The sequence below is a fragment of the Anopheles moucheti genome, chromosome 2 (assembly GCF_943734755.1).
Source record: "Anopheles moucheti chromosome 2, idAnoMoucSN_F20_07, whole genome shotgun sequence".
NCBI classification, from domain to species: Eukaryota; Metazoa; Arthropoda; class Insecta; order Diptera; family Culicidae; genus Anopheles; species Anopheles moucheti.
In genome coordinates this window covers 48,009,596-48,025,265 of record NC_069140.1, presented here as the reverse complement: position 1 = coordinate 48,025,265, position 15,670 = coordinate 48,009,596, and the positions used below count along the sequence as shown (strand labels likewise).

At 46.0% G+C, this 15,670-nt stretch overlaps 2 protein-coding genes across 2 annotated transcripts; one reads left to right on the top strand and one right to left on the bottom strand.

Annotated features, from left to right (window-relative positions):
• Nucleotides 1-9,819, bottom strand: LOC128306937 (hemicentin-1-like). The gene is made up of 9 exons (XM_053045004.1): nucleotides 7,619-9,819; nucleotides 7,415-7,530; nucleotides 6,802-7,350; nucleotides 5,760-6,727; nucleotides 5,519-5,693; nucleotides 4,000-4,993; nucleotides 3,569-3,699; nucleotides 2,252-3,472; nucleotides 1-2,168 (listed from the first exon to the last, which is right to left on the bottom strand). The coding sequence occupies exons 1-9, from the start codon at nucleotides 9,817-9,819 to the stop codon at nucleotides 202-204; spliced, it is 8,322 nt and encodes a 2,773-aa protein (XP_052900964.1). The 3' UTR covers nucleotides 1-201.
• A 1,057-nt stretch (nucleotides 9,820-10,876) lies between these two features.
• On the top strand, nucleotides 10,877-12,328 carry LOC128297806 (acidic fibroblast growth factor intracellular-binding protein). The gene is made up of 4 exons (XM_053033505.1): nucleotides 10,877-11,016; nucleotides 11,085-11,608; nucleotides 11,693-11,826; nucleotides 11,884-12,328. Exons 1-4 carry the CDS (start codon nucleotides 10,926-10,928, stop codon nucleotides 12,218-12,220), a joined length of 1,086 nt encoding a protein of 361 aa, XP_052889465.1. The 5' UTR covers nucleotides 10,877-10,925; the 3' UTR covers nucleotides 12,221-12,328.
• The last annotated feature ends 3,342 nt before the right edge of the window (nucleotides 12,329-15,670 follow it).

Sequence of the window (15,670 nt, the reverse complement as noted above, 5' to 3'; positions counted from 1 at the left end):
CTACGCTATAACTATTACCGTGCTCCGTTCCTTCTAATTCTACCGGTAGGTTTCCCTATGTCTCTAGGCCCTTTGTTGATGCACTACCGCATTATATCAACCTACTAGTAATCAAATGTGATAATGGGTTTAAATTAATGCTTGATCCACTTCCCATACCTAAGCCGTTGCTTCGGTTGCCGTACGATCGTTGCCAGCATTCTATTCCATCCAGTACACGTGGACTACGAAATTATGCACAAACTCCAGACGCCGTCTTCTCGATGATTTGGCAACCAGGTTCAGCTTGTAAAGCGTTCCACGCTGCAGCTTTCGATTGGCGTACAAACGCACCGCGCCCGATGTCTTGCGCATGGTTTCCAGCGCGAAAATGTGCCCGTAACGTCGATCGCGGAAAGCAAATTTGGTTTCAACGTCGATCGCATGCTGTGCGGCAGGGATGGATACAACCGCAAGCGATTGTCTTGGCAGGAAGCGATCTAGCGTAATGATGGTGTGTGAAATGGTTTGACCAACGGTCGCCCCATCCGGACACAGATGGTGACCGTGGGTGCAGTTCAACACGCACATCTCTTCCGCACCGTCCAGCTCGTACTCTGGAGGACAGTCCGCCGGTACGCAGATGTACCCGCCGCGGGTATTGACGCAGGAAAAGCTGTCCCCACATTCGTCCGCTTGCAGTGCGCATTCGTCAATGTCTTGGCAGTGGCCATCTTCCCACTGGTATCCTTCCAGACAGCGCGGCGTAATGCGTACCGGTTCGTTGCGCTTTCGCTTGATGGTGCAAGTTTTGCCATCCTTCGCAAGGAGGTACCGGTCGGGGCAGAAGCATTCATAGCTGCCAGGAGTGTTGGTACAGTAGTGGGAACATTCGTGCGTTTTCTCTCGACATTCGTTTATATCTACGCACTGCATTTCCTGCACGATGGAACCGTCGTGATGGCCGGTTTCGTATACCACCGGGCGATAGCCCTGGATGCAGTCACACTCGAAACTGCCCACCGTATTGATGCAGATCTGCCCAACCAGCGTACACGACGCACCGTTGGCACATTCGTCCACGTCGCTGCACCCACCGAGGGACGCATTGTACACGAACCCTTCCGCACAGCTGGGGGCCGGCTGCAAGCCCATTGCTGGATTGCCAAAGTTTAAGCTGAAATCGGTCGTATCATTCGAAAGGCGGATCGAGTTCATCATCTTCACCGTAATGCTCAGCATGCCGGGATTGGGCGCAGCCTCCGGAATGTCAACGTACTCCACGGGCGGCACTTCGGCGTACTGATAGTTATGCAACACCTTCTGATCGTGCTCCGAATCCCTATCGTCGTACTCGGAACTGTCGAAATCGTTCGACACCAATGGGCGACGGTCGTTGTTTGCATACTGCGTTTCGTACGTCAGCAACGGAGTAAAATTTTTCTTCGTATTGCTGCCCGTCTTCAGCAGTGCATCGTTTTGGCACCGCTTCGTACTGCATTGCGTGTGCTCAATGTTTTCGCCCGCGCAAGGCTTTCCGCCTGCCTTCGGTGTCGGGTTGTTACAGTACCGTTTGCGGCTCCGAATGCCTTTGCCGCACGATTTGCTGCACTGTGACCATCGGGACCATTCCGACCAACCACCGTCTACGTGGCATTCTTGCAGTTTGCACGTTTTCACCTCACTTTCTTCGCCGTCGCACGGGCGCCCACCGTGGCGCGGTGCGGGATTGGAGCAGCTTCTAAAGCGTATGTTTCGCCCATATCCACACGGTTCGTTACAGCCCGTCCAGTCGGACCAGCCGGTCCAGCCACCCTCGATCGGGCAGTACCTGACGTGGCATGGTTCCTCTTCGTACTCTGCGCCAATGCACAGCTTACCGCCGAGCGATGGTGCCGGTGAATCGCAAGCGCGACTCCGGTGCCGGATCGACCGAACGCCGCTGTACTCCGACACACAGTCCAGCGTACAGTTGCTCCAGCTGCCCCATTCGCCCCAGCCACCGTTCACGGGACATGGCAGCAGTTCGCAGGGTTTGATCTCCACGTTCTCACCAACGCAGTTGAACCGATCACCGTGGGCGGGAGATCCGTTTACAAGTAAACAAATGCGGGAACGGAACTGTGTACCGCCGCCACAGGTAGCGCTGCATGCGGACCACGCACCCCAAGGCGACCAACTTACGGGAACTGTGGAGAAAGAAGCACATTTCACAGGAACCACATAATTTGGGTATAGAAAAGACTCTCCCCTCCACCACGACATTACTCACCATCAATCGTCACGTGGAACTCTCTGCTGATTTGGCCAAGTGCATTACTTGCCACACACAGGAAGATGCCCGCATCCGTCAGCTTGGCCGCCAGAAGGCGCAACGTTTGTCCATTGACACCGAAGAAATAGCCCGCGTCGTGTTTGCTCAGCTGCAGTCCATCCTTAAACCAGATGACGGAAGCTTCCGGCGAGCCGTTCGTTTCGCATGTCAAATCGAGACTGTGATGTAGCGATACCCGCTGTTCGTACTCGTACTCCGGGCCGGATTTCCATCTCGGTGGAGCTTGCACAACGAGATGGAAGAGCTTCTGCACGGAACCGGCCGTATTGTTGACAAAGCACGAGTACGTGACGGTATCGCTGACGTTGTACAGCTCGATGATTGGTTCCTGCGTGGGGAGTAGCACGTTTGCACGCTCGTCCAAATAGTCCACCTTCATCCAGTGCACCACCGGTGCGGGATGGCCCAGGCTGGAACAGTCGAGGGAAACTGTTTCGCCCGCCAGCAGTGCAATCTCTTCCTGATCCGGTTGATCCGCCGACAGGTAGTGTTCGCCGTACAGGACGGTGTTTATGATCGACGGTGGAACCAGCACGTCCACCTCGAACTGGAGCTCCGTCTTGCCGACCGGGTTTTCCCCGTAGCAAATGTACGAACCGGCATCCCGTAACTGTACGGCGGGTAGGAACAAAGTGCTGACGGTGTTGGTCAGCCGTATGCCGTTCCGATACCAACCGATCGTAGGCTTCGGTGTGCCTTCGATGGGACAAAACAGGAACAGCGGCAATCCTTCCAGCAGTCGAATGGTTTGCTCGCCCATCTTCAGTTTATCCACGTGCACGTACGGTGATACCATAACGTCCAGCCGTGCAACGCGCTCATCGAACCCGATCGCATTTTGTGCCATGCACAAATATTTGCCCTTGTCCAGGAGGGTGGCCTTCGGCTGGCGCAAAGAGAATCGAATTTCGAACGGAGCAGTACGCACGGCAGAGAAGCTGTACAGTTGCAGACTTTTGTAGAAATTGTTCTTCACGCGATACTGTCGATCGATTTCCATGGCGGGTGCTTCCAGATCGGCAGTGGAGGCCAACACCTCACCCCGATGGATGATGCTGATTACGGGAATAGGGTTGCCCGTTGCCTCACAGTCCAGCTCGATGTTGTTTCCCGCCAGCAGCGTTTGATTGCAAGAGAAGTTTGTTATTTCCGCCGGTTCTTATGCAGGGGGAGGCATGCAAGGGGAGCAGAAAAAAAAGTTAGTCAGACTGACCCAAAGAAACAACAATAATGTTTAAAAGACCGAATACTCACGGTAGACTAACACTTTGTAGGATTTTCTGTTATGTCCGAAAATATTCTCTGCCTCACAGTGATACATTCCGGTGTCTTGCGGTTGAATATTCACAAACTCCAGTATCGTGTTGAATTCTTCAATGGCAACGCTACAAAAAAAGTGGGCTAGTTACAGAAATAGCAATTGTGTTGGGAGAATCTGATACATGAATCTGAATGAACCCTTTAATTGAATGAATGAATCTGATTCTCTAAGATTCAAAGATTCATGAATCCTTACAGGTCCCCTCTCTGATCTTCAGATGCCATAAAAGGTCGTATCAAGGATTCATGAATCTTTTGGAGAGTCGACTCCTAATATGAATGACTCTTCGCAAAAGATTCATACGCATGACTCTTCGCAAAAGATTCATTAAGCACAATACTACAAACATGCAAGTTGTACGTACTCTTCTTTTAGCCACTGATAGGAAGCGGGTGGATTCGACTGCATCTCACAGTCCAGTTGCAGATCATCACCTACGAACACCTCGATCGACTGTACCGGTTCGTCATAAAACTGTGGCGATGTCATGACATCGAGCCGGTAAACCTGTGTCGATTTGCCTAGTTCATTCTCTGCCACACACGTGTACAGATCGCTATGATGCATCGCCACATTCGGAATGGTCAGATTGTGCGATTGTGACACGATCCTTGCCATGTCGGCACCACGATTCCAGTGAACGTTAGGTTCGGGAGTTCCGCTCGCTTGGCAGAGCAGCTGTAACGTTTCGCCGGATAGCAAATTCACCTCCACCGCACTGTCCACTGGTCCATCCGTCACCCATGGGCTGTTCCAATCCTCGGCCACGGTGCCATATTCGTCACTCAACTCTTCCGGCTGTGTGCGATGGATGGTTGGTGGTGTTAAGACTCCAACCACGAACGACTGGCGATCGGTTCCGGCACGATTCTTCACCACACAGGTGTACGTTCCTTGATGGCGCGATCGTATACGATCAACGATCAGCAGGTTTTCCTTCAACTTCACATCGGTAAGATCGAAGTACTCTTCCAGATTGCGCTCGTTCAGCTGCCAGAGAAGGCTGTTAAAGTTTTCGAACGGACACAGCAGAACTAGTGGGTCATCGACGCGCAATTTCAGTGGCGTGAGGCTGTCGGTATAATTCAACCCTGCTACTCGGTGCGGTGGTCGTAACACGTTGACGAACATGTTTTGTCGTTCCGTTCCTTCGGAGTTTTCCAGGTGGCAAGTGTATGTGCCTGTCGATACGTTGCCGTACGCAAGATGCAGAAAAGGCTCTTCAATTAGTACCTCTCCGTTGAATAGCCACATTGCTTTGGGCGCTGGACTTCCAGTTCCGGCGCATTCAAATCGATCCGTATCATTTGGCAGCAGGGTGACGCGTGATTCTAGAGATGATGTAATTTTCGGAGCATCTGTAGAGCAGAAAAGAAAACGTTCGGTTTGCAATGATCCAAGCCACCATTAGCGTACTAATCTATGGAGGAAAAATGTGCCCGAATTACTGTCAATCAAAGCAATCGTTACATCTTCGATCCTAATTGGAGGAAGTTTCGCAGCTGGAGTGTGGTGTTTGAAAAATTGAATAAAAAATACGACCATGAAACTACCGACATTCTACCAGCAGGATCTGTGGTACCGCGAACGTATCAAAGCGGAGCGTGTATCGAGAGAACGGTTCGAGGAGACCATGAAACAGTACGCCCAACGCTGTTGCTGCCAGCAAAAGCCGATTTGGCGAGCGCCCGATGGATGGCCGGAACGTCCCATAAAATCTAGCGGTGAGATAGGTCGTTTTGTTGGGGTACCACTGGAGAAGATACTGTTATCGGTACCAAGAACGCCGTACTTTAGTTCCCTGCCCACACGATAGGGTGGTGGTGAAGATCGGGCTTGAAGGACGAAGGAAACCGAAATGCAGCTGTATCGGATGTACTTACCACGCACGGTAACGTACTGAATTTTTTGCAACGATCCATGCTCGTTCTCCAGCACGCAACTGTAGACTCCGTTGTGTGAAAAAGATATGTTGGAAATGTGAAGGCCTTCGCTCGAAATCCGCATACCGGGTGCTAGCTCGAGCGGCGTGTCGTTAAATTTCCAGTGAACTGTTGGCTATGGAGAATAAAACGTAGGTCTAGAATAGTTTATCTGCAAAGTTATCGCTTAGGGGGAACTTACCTCAGGTATTCCCCATCCATTGCAATCCAGAAGTGCGTCCTGATTAGTACCGAACTGTAGCGATAGATCCAGAGGACCCTTCACTTCCGGCGGTCCATACGTCATGAGCGTTAAGCTTTGCTCAGCCGTGCCAAACTCGTTCTCTCCTGTACAACGATAAAGTCCTGCATTGCTATAAGAAACGTGCAATATCTGTGCGCTCAGTGTAGGATCCTCAAATATGTCTTCCGGTTCCCAGCGGATAGTGGGTTGCGGGTTGCCTTCGATCGTGCATGGCAGCTTGATTGTATTGCCTACTTTTGTCTCGATCTGCTTGGAAGCTGGTGTCGCTTCAGGGGCATTGCCTACCAAAAGTTCCACGGCAGATGACACGCGTCCGAGGGGATTGCTGGCGACACATTCGTACATTCCCTGCACCGCTGCTCCGAAGGGTTCGTGGAAGATAATGGTTTTGTTGTCGTGCTCGAATCGCAAAAGATCGGCATCGTCAACTGTGATTAGTTTGCCATTTAGCAACCATTGCACGGTGGGTTCCGGTAGTCCTACTACCTCGCAACTTAGTCCATGCGCTTGGCCCGGTTTTTTGTACAGCTTTGTACCGGTGATCACCGTTTCTCCATCGACCAGCATTGTGTCTATTTCCGGCACTACCATCATGCCAAGCTGAAGGATCATAGCATCGGCACCATGTTGATTGGAAAAGATGCAGGTGTAGCTGGCCACGTTTTGGGGACGGAAGTCGTCAATGGTGAGCCGATACCGGACGGCATTACGGGACTGATCGTTATCGAGCACTACACGAACGTTCTCGATCGTTTCTTCCGGACTGCTCTCGAAAGTACCCTGCTGGCTCGTCCAGATGTATTCATTGAGCGGTTGGCAAAGTTCGCATACACAGTCGAGCGTGATCGAAGATCCGGGAGCGACATACACGGTCGTTTCCGCAGGCTTTTTGATGACAGGGGCCGCTATATATCGAACGACGGAGTACTAATTACGGGTATGTCCTAGGAAAACACATATTTGTTAAAGCCATTCTTACCATTCGCAGCTCCCTCGACGATGAAGTTTTGTTTGCCAAAGCCGTACACATTTTTACCCTCGCACACGTATATCCCGGAACGCTCTGGGCTCATCACGAAGCTAATCGCACTGTCGGTGGATTCGTATACCTCTGGCTCACCAGCCTGATCTAGCGTTTGATAGTACCAATGGTATTCCGGTAGGGGCATGGCATCGATCATACACTCCAGAGTAACGTCCGTGCCGTACTCTTTAAGCAGCCCCATACTGGGTACGGGTATCTTGGGTGCATATTCGACCACCACCGTACTGGGCTCGCTGGATATACGCTGGCCATTAATGTCCGCATAACAGCTGTAATTGCCAGCGTGGGTTTTATCGATGTTGATAAGCTCTAGATACGGTTTCCCACTAGCCATCGTCAGATGCTGCCAATTGTGTGTCCAATGAATTTCTGCCATACCGTCAGCCGGTTCCAAAATACATCTAAGCGCAATAAAGGGTTCCCGTTCCATGGCGGTTGTATGTTTGGGCAGTAGACGCATCTTGGGCTTTTGCAGCGCGGTAACTAGAGGACGGAAATGTAAGCGAATTATTTAGCGTTAACTTGCACCGATCGTCCACGTGCTTACCTCGTACGAAAATCGATTTTTTATCTTCGCCGATATTGTTTTTAGCAAAGCAAGTATAATTTCCCGTGTCCTCAGAGGACACGTTGACCAAGCGCAGCGGTAATACATTCGATTGTCTGAAATAATAGTGAAGATCAGATATTTTACTTGCTCATATAGAATCATGCAGTGCAGATTGTGCGGTACACGAAATTATTTTCTTACTCGAAATTTTTCTCAACCAACTCCTTGTTGCCCTTTACCCAAGTGGTCAGCACCGGAAAAGGGGATTGAATGCGACAATCCAGCTTGAATGTGTCACCTTCGAACAGTTCCAGTAATTGGTCATAACCCACAGTCACTTCTGGAGGTGTTTGTTCGACCGCTTGCATGGCCGTCGAAAGCAATCGTTGAAGCGTTTCTTCGTCAGCATTCTTTCCATTGATGGTCAGCTTAAACTGTTGACGAGGTGCATGAAACGCATCGGTGCGGTAAAGTGCTACGGTGCCGGGCACCAGCTTGAGTGGTAGTGTAAAATCAAAGTTCGCCCCATCTGGTGTGTCGACATTGTGGGACGCAATCCTAACGGATTCGAGCGTTTTGATTAGCTGCGGTTCTGTCGGTTCAATTGCTAGGTAGTTCGCCTTATTGAGAACCGGCTGATGCGAGAGACTCACCGAATCTTGCGGCTCGAGGAGTGAAAATCCAAACTTGAACTGCACTTCACTCAAGCCGGATAGCCGCACAGAGTGCGAAGAGTTGGACGTCGCCTTAATGTTCCACTTGCCGGGACTGGGATCGGCCACATTTACTACGCGAATGTTCTCCAGATTTAGAACGTCCCGCGCCCTGTTGTACGGTTCGTGATGCGGATCAAGAATCTCAATCGTTGGCTTAACACCGGCAACACTGACACTGAACTCTCTCAACGTACTGTCCACGTTGAAATCGATTTCGTGTTGCTTCGGAACGGCAGAATCGATCGCTTTCAGTGGCACGTGATCGATGTCCATGGTGTTGCGTATGGCAAGCAGCACTTCCTCGATCTGATCCTTCCTCAGATCGAACACCTGACCATTACTAGCGGCAGCAATGTTGTTCATCACCTGATAGCCTGGGGTAGATTTACCATCGCAGAACCCAGTCAGCAGAAACGTGATTGGAGTTTGCTTTTTCTGGACAAGCTGCATCACACGTCGATCGAGCCGGAAATCTTTGGCCGTCGCATCGGTAAACACGTACACGAATGAGTTCGGCATTGCCGCCTCGATGGCACTGGCTATCGCTTCTAGCGCTGCCTCGGGACAATCGCCTCCACCGATGATCTGCAGGTTGTCGAGCGCGTTCAGCAGTTCGTCCTTGTTGCGTGTTACCAGCCGAGGCCCAACGTGCGGATCTCGGAATGGGACGAATATGTAGTTGAAGATGGGATTACTGTCGCGCTGCGTGATTTCGGCAATTATTAATCTAGCCGCATCACGCAGCTGTTGCAGATCATCAAGCATGGATCCGGTAGCATCGAACACTATCACCAAACTTCGTTGCCCATCCTTCGGCGGCAGCAATGCCTCTCGATGTTTGACGAGCGTTCGGTTTAGATCTGGCAGAAGGACGTTCGATAGACGTGGCAAACTATGTCCGTCTGCCAGAAGCGAAGCAGGTTCCGCACGATTCTGCCCTTCTTCTTCAGCAATCGCCGGAAGTGGATGATAATATTTCCTCTTGTCCAAAGGAAGCGTAAGCATATTTCTAAGCTGCTCCTTGATCGCTTCTGGATTGTTCGAGACCGTCTTGTTGTTCGGAGGCTTTGTAACCGCCAGCCCAAAAAGGTCCAGAATCTCGCGTGACTCGGGGCGCTTCCGCAGAATGTTCACAATTTCTTTATCAAACAGCACTGGGTCATCAGCCTGTGGAAGCAAATGCTCACCACTTCCGTCCAGCACGTCATCATTATTGACGAGGTCTGGATCGATCGCGGTGAGTGTTTCGACGTCATCGGAAGCCTCAGCCCAGCCGTCATCTGCGGTGCGGGGAGTGTCTGTCGGTGTGAAGACGACCTTTGACGGTGTCTTTCCATTGAGTGTGAGCAATAGATCATGCCCGTCGAGCGGTTCCGCGTTATCAGCATCAATGAGCTCACTGTCAGCGTGGTCGAAGCTGATAGTACCGATTAAACCGCCCTCATCCCCATCATCGTCCGGAGGCGGCTGATCGCCACGAAGTGCCATTGCTTCGGCAAATCCACCAGCGGATTCTTGGCTGCCTTCATCGTGGACATTTGTTTTGGTTTCGTGTAGTTTTCGTTTCAGCAAGCGATCCCACAGTTCATCGTTATCAAGCTCGTGCTGTGTTTTGCCAGCAGCAACTGCACAACAGCCCAAGATGATCGCAAGAATAAAGGCGTCTTTTTGCATAGTAATTTTCATTCACTCCTAGGACTTCCTGCCAAGGGGTGAAATTGTATGCTAATATTTTTCTACGTATTGCACTTGATATAATTGCACATTATGCACTGATTGATGGCGAACGTTTGTTGATCTAGGTTTCGTATGAATGATCACTTTCTACTGTACAAAGGACGATATTCACTGCACTTAGCACCGGAAAATGGCGACTGAAATTGTAAACGGCATTCGATTGATCCGATGCCGATTTGAAAATTCACTACGGGCTGCACCGAGAATGGCACTAAACAATCCCAATAATAAGATCAATGTTTGATCAACCGAACAAGTACGTGCGCACTGGATCGTAGTAACCGAAGGAATAATGTTCTGATTTGAATGTTCATTCGCTCGAACCAGAGATCACTGATCACCAAGCGGTAATCAGTAATCTATACAAGTAGAAATGGAGCGCTACTGCATGTGTGAGTACTGTGAAATGGAACCGGAGGAAAAAGGTTTGCATAATTGATTGTTTATTTTCTTCAATGACACAGTTTGTTCGGAAATAATTTGTGTAGCAATGAAAATCATTTCCATTATTGCGATTTGTTACCCATACCCCGCACCAGATGGCGCTGTCTGCTGTAGGAAGATATTTTCAAATAATAACTCTGTATGGGTACGAAAATAATTGCTTGGAAAAACGAATGCATATTTTGATGCAATCGTTTATTACAAGTATTTCATTCGTTCAACATGACTACCAACTTTAACGTGAGTTAAGTTAAGGTTTGTTGAAGTATAACTTGTTTAAAAATATCATGCTTCGGTCTTTTTTAAACCTCTTCATTTGAATTAATTCATTTATGATTTAATTTTCGATCGCTCGGGATAGCATTTAAATAATTGCTGACCAGAGGTGCATTTTAAAATCGATTTTAACGAAACGAAGCGTTTTTTACACCTGCTGTATGCTGTGCGAAAATTGTTACATGGGTATTCTCTCCATACAATATCGCACACACGCACACACACTCATGAGCAGCTGTAGCGGCTGTCAACAAAACGAAATCAAAACACTGCAAATATTTTGGAAGTTGTAATCGTGCAAGTTTTATAAATTAGAAGAAATCTCCAATAGAACTATGTATGCGGACGTAAATGTGGATGTTTTTATCAGTAACTATACGATTATCGATGCGGAAATTTATCAACTATGGGTAGAAGGTAACACATGTGAGTAAAAAAGTTGTGATTCATGTGTTGTTTCGATGGCTCACTCTGTCTTGCCTGATTCGTTTCAGTCATGGAAGCGGTAGCATTACTGAAGCAGAAAGGTGGCATATTTGCCGACGTTCCTCCAGAATTGATTGCGTCGGACGTGCAGGATCATTATCGTACCTACGCAATGCTGGAAAAATTTCTGCACGCTCCTCCGAAGTTGGCGGAGCAGCTCACGTTTCAGATATGCCCCCAGGACCGTTCGCTGCTCATCGAACGTTATTATTCACTTGACGATACGGTTGCACGGGAGCTGTTTGGTAAAAAACTGAATGCACGTAACCGTAAAGATTTAGACGAGGTGGCCGACAAGACGGGCGTACGCTTGAAGTCTTGCAGAAGGCAGTTTGACAATGTGAAACGAATATTTAAAGCCGTCGAAGAAACGCAAGGTAATTTGGCGAGCAATATCCGTCAACAGTTCTTACTGCCGGAGGAACTGGCACAAAAATATGCGGCAGTCGTGTTTATCGCCTGTCTGCGTTTTGAAACAACCAAGCGAAAGCTGCAATATCTTAATTTTAAGGATTTTTACGAATGTGCACAGGTTAGTGTTGATGAGCTACGCGCACGGTTCACTATTCACGGTTCATTGCACGGTTCTATTTGTTCACATTTGGTTTAATTGTAGGCTTTAATGACTTTCTGGACGTATACTTATCAACATTCGGGTGCAGACTATTTGGACACCGAAATGGATAAAGAATTTCTGCTGGACTTACGCGAGATCCGGTATTTACTGGACAAGGAGAAGGAAATTAAGCAGTAAGTTATTGACTATGGATGGAATTAAGCATTTAATTGATTTGTTGATTGTTAAAGTTTGGTATCGATGCGTTTGAAACCTACCCTGTTGGAGCGAGCGTACCAGGAGGTGGAGAACAATTTCCGCTCATACTACCGTGCCATCATCATGATTGCGTGCAATTTACATCGAACACGAGAGCTAAGGCTGTTGTTTGTTGAGATGACGGAACGATTGATCGAACCATGGAAGCAGAACGGTTGGACTCGAGATCAAGTACAGATGTTTATGCAGTGTATGACACAGTGCGTGTTGGATTTGGAGGTGCCGCGCGACAATCAGGACATTCGGTGTCTGTGGGACCGGTATATGCAAGTCATAAACGTGTGCCTGTTCCGGATGTACCACTCGTAAATCATACGTTCGCCTAAATAACGTTCTTCGAGTCATGGGAAAATGCAATAGCGATAGATGTAGAGATTGGCAAACCTTTAATTCTCTCTATCGCTCCCATAGCTGCTACTGCAAAGTTTTTAAAAATAAATAATTAAATAAATAAATAAATCAATCAATAAATAAATAAATAAATAAATAAATCAATAAAAATACAAAATAATAAGTATTTTTTTGGCCTTGAGGATCGTTGTAAAATATTGTTTGAATTTCGATAATTAGTAGAACTATAAGTTCTACGTTTTTCAAGTGTTGTACAACACTAGGAAATTACATAATGTAAAAGACGGTTGACGGTACCTTTCACACAAGTGCTTGCTAGTTGTAAATTTTTCTTTCCAAGATCATATAATATTATGCCATTATTGCTGTAATTACGCGAGTCATTTTTATACAATTCGTCGGATGCAAATTCAAGAATGAATCCAATCCTATATCCTAATGCCGATGCAGCATGGCATACGCCTCGCGATAACGTCATCTACGCTGTGTTGTGATGTTTTGCACGTGACACATCGAGGATCGTATCGCATTCGATGAGACTGCGTTGAAATAGCTACACATAGTTAGTTAATTGTAATTTAACTTTGTTAAATCATGTTTTTAAGTTTTTCGATGAGGAACAATTACGACGCATTGTTCATTATACAAATCATTCTGAAATTTCCAACAGTTCAAAATTTGAAAGGGAATTAGGCATATTAACGATATGAGAGTTTCAATGGTATTAAAACGCTCCCTAACTAGAATATAGTCATAAATATATTTGAGTCACATTTTCATCTAAAAATGTAATTTGTATTAAAAAAAACAACCTTGCAACTGACGAACAAAGAAAGCAGAATGACCAGGAACAAAGAAACTGTGAAGTGTAGGAAGTTAATTTACCTTTCTCCTTATCTAACATCTTCCAATCAGCAAGTCGTTCTGTTTGTGATTGGAACATTTGGATGTAGGTATGGAATGAGAGCGATGAATGATAGTCACAAAGCTTTCCTTTTGCTTTGTGTTTTCACCAAAAAGAAGTGCAGCAAGACGAGTTGATGGAAATATTTCAATGTTTACCTTGAAATATACATAGAAATTGTATTATGATTTATGTTATAGGCTTTATATAATTAATTGAAGAAAAGACCGTAGTATAAGAATTATTTATTTTCAAAAATCATCAGTCCACCTGCTTGAACTGTATGACACCACAAATTACTTTCTTCAAAATATCAATCTTTACTGAAATGAAAAAAAAATTTAAAACTATAAAATGCTACTTTTGCTTATTGCATAGGTACTGCAGTCCCTGTTGTAAAGAGTATAACCCCCTTGCGGTTAATCCTTAATGGCTGTCAATCTCTTATTAACCACTTAATGCTGTCAATCTCTTATTTAAGCCTTTCTTTTTTACACATTTACGCCTCCAAACGAACAGTTTGAAACGGGCGTATTACACTTCTTTTCACCGCGTGAACATTACCGATCCAACGGTGGCTGGCTTGTGGTATATGGTACATTGAATAAAGGTAAGTATACAATTGGCAATTGTAATGCGCTTCACTATCGCTGGAGTAGTGGCGTCGATGGCGTTGCCGTCCGCCAGAAAGGCAGGGATTGTAGCTTGGCAGACGACGCTGTACGACCTTAAACAGTTTAGAGGACTTCTGCAGCGGGTCAAGACCGGTTTTAGCGCGGAGCGGTTGTTAAAAACTTAAACTTAAGGTTAAAAACTAAAATAATGTAACTATGTCCTAGATTGAAAACATTAAAAAAACAGTGGCATTCCTGCAGCTAAAATCATGGTTCCATGTTGGTGGGAAGCGAACACATAAGGTATCATTTCATTCATCCTTCGACACATCTTTATTAACCACGTTTACATTGCGTTAAATGGGCCGCGGATTTATGGCACCGTTTGAGTAGAAATCCAGGAACACAAACAGTAAACGAAAACCACTAACCCTAACCGCGCTTGCTGTGGGTTGCTAAACGGTGGGGATGAGCAAACGATGCTATAGTTAACAAAAGGACTGTGTGCACTGCACAAGCCACCAAGGATACCGCATGGGCAAAGGAAAGGTACGGCAAGGACGTTGGAAGGATGGAGAATCTTCCTACCAAGCACATCAAGGACAATGCGTTATGATGCAATTCTTTTTATTTGTGCACTTTTAGTTAGCTTTTGATTCGTTGGTGTACGAAAAAGCTGGGAAATGAACACAGTCATTGTCGTATCATCCTTTGCGGTCGCTGTTTGAATTGCATTGTCTGCCGGAGCCGGAAACGAGCATGGATGTCTGCTTTCATTTATGTATTGTGCGAATCTAATTTATAAAATTAAACCATTAGCCTCCCGGTCTAAGCTAGTAGTTTTTTCGAGATGTGTTAAGTACTAGTTTAACATAAGATAAAATTATAGAAAACAAAATTGGAAACTTATGAATTACTTAGCTGCTAAACTAAATTTCATCTTTATGGTTTACAATTTCTAGAAGTAACACAGTAATTTTCCTTTGTTTTGTTGCTTACATAACCGAGTGTTAACTATTTTATTTGCCCGATATAGTATGAAAGCATTATTATTATAATGTACCTACTCTATCAGTTGTTTTAAATTTAAATGATATCACTACTACTACATTTTTGCTCAAGGAACACTACTACAACCACGTTAATAATTTATTTTTCATATTTTCCTTTCGGAAATTTGTAGGGTTGTTTTAGAGCAAGTAAAAGTAAGGTTGGTTTTAGTTTTTGTGTAACAGTAACGATCTAATTTTCTCTTTGAGTCTTGTTTTAATATTTTTTTCTAAGGTAATTATAGTAACATATGTAACATTGAGCTTAAGTATTAAAAAGGGTTTTTAGCTTTAGCAAATGACCTTGCGTGATTTGAAGATAATGCGTTTATCCAAGCTTATGGTGAAGTATTTTAAAATTTTCTACTTTCTCTCTCTCTCTATTTGTGGCGTAACGACCTACTACGTCATGCCTGTCATTTCTGGCTTACTAGAGTTAATTTTACCACGTAGCCGGATAGCTAGTCTTTGCAACAAGGGATTGGTCGAGATGGGATTTTAGACCTGTCCTGTCTTGTGTAGACCGACGCCGTTACCAATACACCACCGGCCCGTCCCGACCTATAGGTACATCAAATTTTGGTTGAAATGTTTCTGTTTTCTATAGGTACATCAAATTTTGGTTCAAATGTTTCTGATTTAGTAACGTTCATATTGTTGAAAGGAGGTATTTGACTCTGTGCTCAAGCTTTATTATTATAAATGTGGAGATAAATTATAAGACATCAGTTTGAGTCATGATGTCATATCTTATTTGCCTGTACTTTCGTATTGTGTTCTATAATGTTTTTATTCAAAAACACGTACAAAAGCTGTCATGGGAAACTGTTGGATGTTCTAT